This window comes from Marmota flaviventris, chromosome 2 (genome assembly GCF_047511675.1).
Source record: "Marmota flaviventris isolate mMarFla1 chromosome 2, mMarFla1.hap1, whole genome shotgun sequence".
In the NCBI taxonomy this organism is placed as follows: Eukaryota; Metazoa; Chordata; class Mammalia; order Rodentia; family Sciuridae; genus Marmota; species Marmota flaviventris.
In genome coordinates, this window is record NC_092499.1 from 113547205 (window position 1) to 113558560 (window position 11356).

Genomic DNA, 11356 nt, shown 5'->3' on the forward strand with positions numbered 1-11356 from the left:
CAGCACATCTACTCTCATGGTATTGGCCAGAACTAGCCCCAGGGGAGACTGGAAATGCCTCTGCTTTGCAGGGTGACAGTGTTCCCTGTGAAACTCAGGGTTCTTACCACAAAGGAGGAAGGGGGACTAAAGAGAGGCAGCTGGCAGTCTCTGCCACATGCTGGACTTGAGGGCTCTAGTTCTCTGATCGCCCCCTCTTCTTCCATGTCACCACAGTCTGGTTTTAGAACTTCAGAATACTGTCATGGTGGCTTTCTATACTCCAGTGTTTATTTACATTTAACCATATATTGACCAATTCTTTGTTCTTCATCGCCATTGAGTCCTTCGTCCCTTCTGAGGCTTCTTTTCCTTTCTGAAGATGTTAAGAGTTCAGTCAGTCAGGTCCTATGTATGGTAAAACTGGCTCAGTTTTGTTCTAGGATTGTTTTCACTTTCCCCCTCACTCTTTTTTCTTTTTCTTTTTTTTTAATGTCAGTGATGGAGATTGAATCTAGGACTTTGCACTTGGTAGGCTACCACATCCCTTTTAAATTTTATTTTGAGATAGATTCTTCTCGGTTGCTGAGTCTGGACTTGAATTTGTGATCCTCCTGTCTCAGCCTCACAAGGATCTGGAATTACAGGCATGTACCACTGCATGTGGCTGCTCTCACTCTTTTGATTGTTAGTTTCATTGTGTTTAGAAGCCTAAACTGACAATTTTCCCTAGAACCTTGGAAATGCCCTACTGTCCTCTGGCTTCTGCTCCTACTAGGAAGAATCTGTTGACTGCCAGATTGCCACATCTGGTCCTAGATATCCTATAATTGCATTGATTTTTCTAAGTATGGAGTCTGTCATATTTATTTTACTTGAAAATCATTGGGACCTCTTTTTCGGTATTAGGGATGGAACCCAGGAATTTAGTGCTCTACCACTGAGCTACAGACCTCCCCGCCTCCCCGACCCCCTGCTGCAGCCCTTTTTTATTTTGAGGTAAGATCTTGCTAAATTGTGCAGGCAGGCCTTATGATCCTCCTGCCTCAGCTTCTGAATAGCTGGGATTATAGGAATGCACCACTGCACCCAGAGTCAAAATCAGTGGGACTTTTGAATTTGTATCCTCTGGAGCTTTCTGTTTGGCATTTAAAAAAAGAAAGAAATTCTCTCTGTACTGTCTTTTTGGGTAATTTTCTTTTATTTATTTCTTAAGATAAAGGTATTGTGTCCAACTACTTCTAAAAAATAAATGTTTAAATATATATATATGTGTGTGTGTGTGTGTGTGTGTACACACACACACACACACGTATATTTATTTTTTAGTTGTAGTTGTCAATACCTCTATTTTTTTATTTATTTTTTTATGTGGTGTTGAGGATTGAACCCAGGGCCGAGCATGCGCCAGGCGAGCTCTATACCACTGAGCCACAACCTCAGCCCTCAAATGTACTTTTTTTATTAACATTTTCTTTCTGGTTATTTTTCCATAGTCTCTGTTCTGAGAGCACTGATCTTCCTCTGTGTTGTGTCTGCCAACTCTTGTCCGTGGGGAATTGTTTCTTTATATGTTTTGGAATTTTTATTAAGCTCATATTTTTATTAAGCTCATATTAAATGGGCCTATTATTCTGGAAATTCTTAGATTTCAGAAATATTGACTGGTTTTCCCTTTTCTAGGGTGCTTCTTGAGGCACCCTAGAATATCACTAGATCAGGATCAGGGTTATTTTAATGTATTAGCCAGGGATTCTCAGACCACAGAGCTGGTATATTGAACCCTCCAAACCGTGGAAGGCTCGGCTTCATTTTTGCCTCTCTTGGGCCACTTCCCATCAGAGCTACCTTATCTTCCCCTTGCTGATGGGCAGACTTTTCCAGATCCTTCCTTCTGTAGTCCTGCTTCATTCAGGGATTCGGTGTCAGTTTTCCAGGTGGACCTCTCCTCCTGCATCTACTTAGGTCTTAATCTTTCCGGGTCCAACAATCCTGAAACCAATCCTGTAGGGTCACAAGACTCTACTCACACACTTATAATTGTGATTTTCAGCTCCCTCTTTATTTTTAGGACTTGGGGACTTTTGTTCTTTCTTGTGAATAAGCCATGCTTTATTTTTTCATGTTCCAGTCTATCTACCATGGACAGGTGTTTGTAGATGGAGGGCCTTGGGGTGGTCTAGTCTGTCAGCTTCTTTCTTCATTCACTCACTGCGGAATCATTCAGTTCTATTTGGTTCAACAAACTTCCTGAACTCCCACCATGTGCCTGAAGTTGTGTTGCTGCTTCTGCTACTCTTTCCCCCTTCTCTATTCTCACACGCTCCTATCTTTGGACCTGGAATGTCCCCCAAAGACTTCATCACTGGCTTGGCACTATTGGGGAGTGGGAGAAATGTTTATGAGAGGGGTCTAGTGGGAGGTCTTAGGTCTTTGTAGTGTGCCCTTGAATATGTCATCCTCTTCTCTTTTTCACATCCCAGCCCCAGGGGACTGGTTTTGCTCTGTCACAGATTCTAGCATAATGTGCTATTTGCCATAGGCCCAGAGCAACAGGATGGATCCATCACACACTGAAACCATGAGCCAAAATAAATAGTTTTCTTCCTAAGGTGATTATCTCTGGCCTGTGTTATAGTAACAGGAAGCTAACTAAAATGTGCACAAGTACCCGTATGCAGAACTGAGATCTCAGCGCTCAAACATCACAGCCAAGAGATAAGAAAAATAGAGGATATGGAAGAGTATATGTTCTGAGGATAGTGTCTTTAAACCTTCACCACCACATAGCTGTCACCCCAAGAAACAAACCTTGAATATCCAGACATCCTAACTGACCTCCAATTCACAGCTTGGACCTGCTACAGACCCTTCTCAAGCATGAGTCCTCAACATCATCTGGGACAGGACTCCCACTCTCCCTCTGGGGCCCTTGTCCTGACGCCTCTGTGCATCTGCCCAGCCCAAGACTGAAGTGGCAGAGAAGATGCAGCATGTTTCTGCTATACCCCTGCCTCTGCCAGGGCAACCACCACAGCCCCCTTAGATGGGAATACATATGCCAGGAATTGAATTCAAGGGTGCCTAACCACTGAGCCACATCTCTAACCCACCCCCCTTTTTTTTTTTTAAATTTTGAGACAGGGTCTCAATAGGTTGCTTATAGCCTCATTAAGTTGCTAAGGTTGGCTTCGAACCTGCGATCCTACTGCCTCAGCCTCCCGAGCCACTGGGATTACAGGCATACACCACCACACCCTGCCCTCTCATATTGTTAAACTTCCTCAGACACTCTGCCAAAGGTCAGCACCCCAAATACACCCTTCATCTTGGCCTATTGAAGTCAATCTGTGCCCATTTCCACACCACATAGTACTAGTCCCATGTCTGCCCTAGAAGCACACGCCCTAGAACAACTCATAGAGACCTCTGCAAGCCTCTTGTTCTGCTAGGCCATTTTCTGACCAATTATTAAGAACACATAGATCTACTCAGAGGAAAGGTGGGGAGCTCCTTGACCCCCTCAGATGGCCGTGTGCCATCTAGGAGAGCTAGAGGTAATCAGTTTGCTACTAATAATTGAATGTTTGGAGGGAAACATCTATTTCTGTAGCCATTGTGAAGAATAAACTCAGGAAGGTTGATTTAAATGGCATGTCACAGCCACAAATCATTCCTGAGGTCTTAAAAGAAAAAGAAGTCTGGAAGACGCTCTCCTACCCCTGCCCCAGACATTGGGAAAAACATAGAAATTGGAAGCTGAAACGCATGTTCTCAGGATAGGCCTGCTGGGTACCCAGGCCATGCACACTCACGCCCTTGACTGCTGTACCCCAGCTCCTGGGGCCGCTCCCTGTGAGCCTGCATGGGGTGTCTGGAGGCCCAGCTGCCTGTCAGATAGTCTCAGTTGGTCTTCCCAGCCCCCTCCGGGGGAAAGAGCTCTTCCAAACAAGGGCAGCAGGCAGACGACAGCTTCCCAGGCTTCAAAACCAGCTGGGGAGAAGACCTAGAAATGACAGCGAGAGAGTGAGTATCAGCTTTGCTTCTGTGAAGATCTGGACTGAAGGATGTGCTTACTGGTGTGGTACCAGTGGCCTTGCTAAAAGCTTGCCCACTGAGCCCCGCTCAGAGTGAACAGCCAGAGGTCTCCCCTGAGAGCAGGAGATGCCATGGCCCAGTAGCTCAGTCCCCCCCTGGTGTCACAACCCCCTCCCTGGGAGAGGACTCAGGATTCCCTTCACATTGCATGGTGAAGCCAGGGAATGGAGGACCCGCTTGGGTATTCCTTCTCATAGGTGAGTAGCTGTGACCTTACACACCTTACAACCAGCAGGGTGACCGGAAAAGGCAACGCAACTCAGTCCAGAGCCACAGGTGGAACCCACACTCCTCAGCCTCTCCCTGTTGCTTTGCCCATCAGGGCCCCCAGCAGCCTCAGTCCAGCCACAGCCTTCCCCGCTGCCCTGTGGACTGACCTGGCCACACCCTGGGGGCGGGATGGGGGGATCCCCGTGGGAGCCCCCAGGGATGGTTGTGATGTATCATCTCACGTCATTACTGTTCTAAAAGCTGCCACTGCCCTGCCACTCGTCAGCCATTGAGCAGGCATTGGCCATCGATGTGCGCCCTTCTATAAATTATTTATCTTCTGTAATCTGGAGTTTTCTCCTGTGTAAATAAGGATTATATTAGTAGTTTTTAAGCTTTTTGTTACGTGAAATGAAGGCAGGACTCAATATAGACAAGAAGTGATAAGGTTTTAGCGTGAATATGTTAGTATCCATTGTAGGCACTTCTTTATAAAATCATCCAGGAAGCTTCTCTTGAGGACCACAAACCTCTGAGAGCTGGGGTCACTGGGGACAGTTGCTGTCTTATATCTATCTCAGTAGATAGTCTCAGTGGCACCGTGTTGAAATCTTGACACACCCAGCTGCTGTCTCAGGCATTCACTGAACCAATGTGAATGATTTAAAATGGAACAGCAGAATACTTTTATTTCAAAGTTTAGTCACTGACCGTGACGACCAGCTCTCCTATGATTGCTTATGGTAACTACGTCAGGCCGTAGGTACTCAGAGCTTTCAAAGCAGATACCATCAGAACCTCAGAGCAACCCTGACCCACCCCGACCTCATGGTATGTCACAGGGCTGGCCACAGGGCAGACACTCAGGAAGGAGCTCCATGTCCCTGGGCTCCAGTGGGATACTCACACAAAAATGTATACACACATAATCTGAGTGGACATCCCAGCTCTGAGTTTTCTCAAATGACCAGTACCACACAGCGCTCTTACTTACCAAACTACATGTAAGAATCAAATCATATAAACAGATTTAACAAGTTGACAGACTTTGCTCCAAAACCTGCAAATAATAATAATAACATCACAATGCAAGATGACAAATCATCATTATTCAATGCAACACTTTGAAATGAACATAACTGAGTGTATATATTACTTAAATCGTTTTTTAATGTAATTTAAAATAATGGAATTTGAATGAAACATCTATAGAAATGCCACATACCTCACATCCTGTGACTCCGCAGGTCTCCGAGGTCCCATCCAATCCTAATGGTCCTCCGTTCTTGCTGAGAGGGGAGGGCTGGAGTAGTACATAGAGTCTTAAGCAAGGCTCCCAGGTCACAAGAGGGAAGGAGAGTGAGGGCCCATGCAGGCACCTTTTGCAGGCCCCCACCTAATTACAGGGCTGCCCTGCTGTCCCCTTGAGCAGATTGTTGGACTCGTTATTCATTTAGATCTGGACTGGGAGATACCTGGGCCAAGGTCTAGGGCATCCTCTCCCATGCAGAGGAATCAAGATGGGAGATGAATCAAGATAAATGACTGAGGTTTTACTCTTCTAAATAGGAAACTGAAATCTTTGAGCTATCTGTGTGTATATATGTGTGTGCATGTATCTGTGTGTGTGTGTGTATGTGTGTTTAAGGAATGAACACAGGGCCTCACACAAGTGCTCTACTACTGAGCTACATACACCCCCAGCCCTTTTTATTTTGAGACAGTATCTCACTGTATGATTGCCCAGGCTGGCCTCCAACTTTCAATCCTCCTGCCTCAGCCTCCCAAGTGGCTAGGATTACAGGTATGCACCACCACACCTTGCTCAAGAGCTATCTTTGTATGAGAGACCTGTTACATAACGTTGAGTAACAGCAAGGTTAGAGAAGCAAATTGCACTAACCATTTAGGAGAGCATTATTGGATAACTATCTCCTTTAATATATTATCCTTTTTATATCAACTTTAAAGAAACCAACTAGTCGCTGATACTAAATGACAGACAACCTGTGCTGTCTCTGTCTATCTGCACACCCACCTTCCACTATTCACTTACATTTACTACTTCCTGAACACTTGCTCAGGGTGCTATGAGCTTTGTATATTTTATTTTATTATGTTGATCTTTCCAACAAACCTATGCAGTAGGTACTGCTACTATCTTCATTTTACATATGAGGAAAATGAAGGTCAAGTGACAGTAGCTCATCCCATGCTTTAAATAAACTGGGGAGGTGATCTCTTGTACCATAAATTCCAGCAAGGATTGGGCTTTGGGGCTGGGGATGTGGCTCAAGTGGTAGCGCGCTCGCCTGGCATGCATGCAGCCCGGGTTCGATCCTCAGCACCACATACAAACAAAGATGTTGTGTCCGCCGAAAACTAAAAAAAAAAAAAATATTAAAAAATTTTTAAAAAAAAGGATTGGGCTTTGGAGATGCAATGCCAAGGACAAGCTCTGTGGCCTTGGACAAGCTCGTGGATCTTTCTGTGCTTTAGCTTCCTTGTCTGTAAAATGGGGATAATGTTAATACTTAGTCGAGTTGCTGAGTACCAAATAACTGACTAGAAATCCTTGACACCTACGAATCTGAACAGGGAGGATGCAAGGATGCTTTTTTCCCTCCCAATTTTAGTTAAAAATTAGTTGTTGAGTGCCTACAATGTACAAGCTACTCTTAAAAATTAGAAATATAAAACTCACTGTGCCCGACCTTGGAGGATAGCAGTGGTCACGGGGCAGTGTAGTGTCTTCCGTGGTGGGAAAGTGTCCTGGATTTAAGCCCTGACCCTGCCACCTTCTGGCTCTGTGGCCTTGTCCCCCATCCTCATGTTTCCTGGAGCCTTGGTTTTCTTTGTCTGTAAGGTAGGGTTGCCGGGAAGGTTCACGTTGGCCGTGTGCATCTGGGAGGTCTTGACCTCTGCACAGCAAGTGCCTGGGGAGATACAGACATACCAGATGTACAAGAAACTTTCTCATGTCACAGGCGCTATTTGAGAGCCTACTATGTGCTAGGCATGCATCAGGCCTTGCAGTCATGAGTTATGAATTGATTCAAACGTATGATGATCTTTAGGAAAGTTATATAATGAGAAGAAAATGTGGGGACCCAAAAAAGTCCTATCTAGGAAGAAACTCAAAGCCCAAAAGCAGACAGTGAGGTGCCACTTACGTGAGCACCGGACCACTGGACTGAGTCCAGACTTAGCCCTGCAGCAGGCTCCAAGCCCTTGTCCTACCTAGCAGGCCACACTAGCCCTTCCACCTCTGGCTTCTAGACAGGGGCTCAGGAGTGACCTAGCTTTCCTTTGGGAAGGCATCTCATAACGATGGAATAGGTGGGCAAGAATTAGGAACTTCAGGCCAGGCGTGATGGTGCACTCCTATAATCCCAGTGACTCTAGAGGCCAAGGCAGGAGGATCCCAAGTTCAAGGCCAGCCTGGGTAACCTAGCCAAACCTTGTCTCAAAAAATAAAAAGGAGATGTAGGTTGGTAGAAAAGGGCCCCTGGGTTCAATCCCCAGTATCAAAAAAAGAAAAAAAAAAAAAAAACCTGGGATGGAGGGAACTTCAGCAGAGAGGTGAGCATCCAGCTCTGAGGCAGGCCAGACAGCACCCAGGCAAAGGAGGGAGCAGAATGGAGACTCACAGCCCCTGTTCATGATGTGCCTCACTTTCACCAGCACCCTCCTCGTGCGCTTGGCCCCTCTGGTGGGGGTCTGCAGCAGTGACACTGGCCGTCTCTGGCTGCCGTTGGCTCCTCCTGTCCTGTCCTGTCCCATGTCGGACGCATCCTCTCTCTTGCAGTCCCTTCCTTTGCCTTCATTCTGGCCCCCAACTTCTGTGGCAAAATCTGTGGAGCAGAATACTTCAGCCCTCCCTGGTTTAACTGTTGTGGTGCCCTGAGAGGAGGCAGGAAGTGAGTGTGGCGTCCTCTGCGTGGTGTCCACTGCCTGGCAGCGAGGCCAACAAGACACGGAGCAGCTCCAGCCTGGCAGCTGCCCAGCCACAGAGAGCACTGCTCACGTGCTTTCTGTCTGTCCCCCTGCACCTCCCGCTCTGATTCTCCCTCTCACATCTTCCTCTTGGGCACCCACCTAAACCAGTCCTAGTGGCTGGGGACAGACGAGTTGTCCAGGTCACTTCCTTGCAGGGTGTGCAAACCATCAAGGCTCTGGTGTGCCTCATCACCAAGAGGCAGGGGTGACAACAGAGGCCGAGCCGGGAGGCCAGCAGCCCAGCAGCCCTCTCCCCTTCACCCACCACCTGGGCACTGGACACAGCGCCTCCCCACAGAGCGGGCACCGGCCTTTCCTGTAACGTGAAGGAATGCCTCCAGTCCCCTCCTGCAGTTCCGCTCTGCTTGTTCCCGAACAGATGATAACAGAGATGGAGCATATGGCCCCAAAGTCACCCGGCATTCTGGGAAAGTGACACTGTTACCCCAGGCTTGGGGGGAGGGGCCCATGGCTTCTGAGCACAGCTTCTCCCTTTGTTCTTCAGAAGGGCACAAGGTCACCTCTCCTGAAAAGAAAGTGTGCGCACTTGGACTTCAGGAAGGATTTGCGCTATCTAAGCCACCATTAGAGGAAGCAGGTGGAGGGTGGGCATATACAGAGGAAGAACCTGCGGGAACCCAGATAGACTGCCTCCGGCCTCAGTCCCACAGGCCTGCGCCACCCACCCACACCCACCCAACCTGGCCATCAGCCCCGCCCCCCACGGCCCCACAGAATGCCATGCGCAGTCACAGGCCTGCCCCGCTGGGCTCCAGGCCTAGCTCCACCATGGCCTTGGCGGGTCCCACACTAGGCTGGGAGCCGGGGCACCCTCTAAGCTGAGGTCCCATCCTCCTGGCACCTCTGAGAGTGCCTCTGAACTAGACCCACACAGCTGCACCTGGGAGCAGTTCTTACCTGGACTGGGCAAACCCCATGAACGGACAGCAGCAGCCCAGACCGAGGAGATCTGGGCGTTCTTTCTTCCTGAACCCAGGGACATCTCAGGTCTGACCTGAGGTCTGCATGGGCCATAGTAGCCCCCTTCCTACTCCAACCTAGTCCTCCGCAGCTCCTGCCAGTGCTGGGGTCAGAGCACCGTGGGCCTGCAGCCCTGCTGGCCATTATGAAGAGAGTGTGATGAGCTTGTTGCTCCGAAGTATGCCGCTTCTAGCAAGTTCCCAGCTCCAGCATGGGGAACCGCCAGGTGTAAATTCCTGAGCCAAAAAGCCACTTGGGGAGGATGGAAGAGAATGCTTTTTAGTTTTCCCTCCACCTTTGACTTGTGGCCAGCTCAGCCCTGTGGCCCTCCCTGGGAACTCCCTGGAGGCCCGGAGATTTGTGAGTGTAGATCTTAGTGCTTCAGAACAGCAGGGAGGGGGCTGGCTAAATATAACCTGGCCTGCCTGTGGGCTAAGTAGGTTAGAACCAGACAGGCCGCGTGGAGACAGAGCTGGCCCCTCCGAAGGCCAGCCCTCTGCCCCAGCCAGAAGGATGTGTACGCCCCACACCTCCTCTCCCCTCTCCCTCCCCCTGGGGTTTCACCTTCCCTCCAGCTGCAGACTGTGGTTTATTTATAGGGGAGCTGTAGACAAAGGGGAAAACTAAAAGGGATTGACAAAGCCCCTGACAGGATGATTCTTTGGTCTCTGGGCAGCAACTGGACCGGAAAGCTGGCCACACAAGGGCCAGGCCTTGGCTGGGTGGCTGTGGGAGTGACACCGATCTGAATAAGGACCAGACAGTGTGGAGTCAGGCAGGCCCCACCCTAAGGAGCTTTCAGGAGAAGGTAGCAGAGGCGTGACAGTAAATGCTCCAGACGTCCACCCTGGGGACTAGGACAGGTCACTGTCCCGGCCTGGGCCTGCTATCTAGGGTGAGAAATGGGGCTGAAAGCTACCCTCTTTACCTCTCTGAGAAAAAGACATCAGATCCAGGTTGAGCACAGGCCTTGGCAGGTGTGTGGAAGTCTGGAGGCTGAGCTCACTCCTGCTCCTCTTCCCTGCAGGGCCACCCGTTCATCGTGCAGTTCAATGACGGAAATGCCACAGTGGTGTCCATGTGGGTGTGCAGGGCTCTGGAGGAGAGGCGGAACCAGCAGGGGCCCCCGTGAGGCCTGAACCAGGCACCGAAAGTCCAGGACCAGTCACAAGGGGACAGCCCACCAGCAGCCCTCTCTCCGTTTGCCGCCTGTGCCAGAAGAGCTCTGCTGGCCCCGCCTCCCTGCCCTCACCTTCCATGCTGCCAGGTGGCCAGCCCCAGGAGCCTCGAGGGGACCAGCACCTGCACCTGCGCAGTGCCTCACCCCTCACCAGAGTGGGGACAGGGTGGGACGGTGAGGGTGGAGGCTCCCGTGGTCCCCACCCCACTTCTGTTTTCCTAACATTTTCTTTGTAAAGGGTCAGGCCCTGTCAGCAGCACTGATGGGAATAAAAGTATTATGCTTTGGGGTGCCTCCCCCCCACGAGGGTGTATTGTTCATTGAGTCTGTTCTCATCAAAGATCGAGGGCACGCAGGGCTCTCCACTTGGGCAGGGGCTTGTGTGGCTTGTGCGATCCAGGCACCTGCAAGTACCCCAAGTGTTTCCCCATGGCTGGGTGATGAAGCCATAGCTCAGCCCATTTGACAGACGAGAAACCAGAGTGTGGAGGTGCTAGGACCAAGGGGTGAGGAGTAGTGAGCCCGGGCCAGGGCCCAAACCTTGGGCCACGGTGGGCTCCTTACTAGACTGGAGTTTGCTCCACACCCTTGGGGGCTGCAGTCCTGGCAGTGACACCAGCTCCAGCACAATGATCTGACCCTGGGTGACCAGAAGAAGCAGGAGACAAAGAAAAAGGCCCAGGCATTTAATGGGCCACGTGACCAGGTCTTCTTAACGGAAAAGAAGATGGCCAAGGTGTAAGGTGCAGATCCCGCTCCTACGTCCATCCTCCAGCTAAAGGGAAACATTCTGAGAGGCCCCTCTTCCTCCCTCCACCCCACACACACCACCAGCTCCCTCCACCAGCTGCGCTCAGTCCTGAGTCCATACCCATAGAACCCCTCTCACCAAGGCCTCTCAGCCATCCT

At 49.7% G+C, this 11356-nt stretch overlaps 1 protein-coding gene across 15 annotated transcripts in view; it reads left to right on the forward strand.

Annotated features, from left to right (window-relative positions):
- Map2k5 (mitogen-activated protein kinase kinase 5) overlaps positions 1-10750 on the forward strand; it is a 253918-nt gene extending 243168 nt beyond the window's left edge. For 12 of the 15 annotated variants that reach the window (XM_027924071.3, XM_071608416.1, XM_027924077.3 and 9 more), the window contains one exon: positions 10295-10750. In XM_027924071.3, the coding sequence (XP_027779872.1) occupies positions 10295-10399 (105 nt within the window). In that variant the 3' untranslated portion in view covers positions 10400-10750. The remainder of the gene's footprint in view (positions 1-10294) is intronic. The other 3 variants (XM_071608421.1, XM_027924085.2, XR_011706698.1) reach the window with 2 other exon arrangements.
- Positions 10751-11356: the final 606 nt, after the last annotated feature.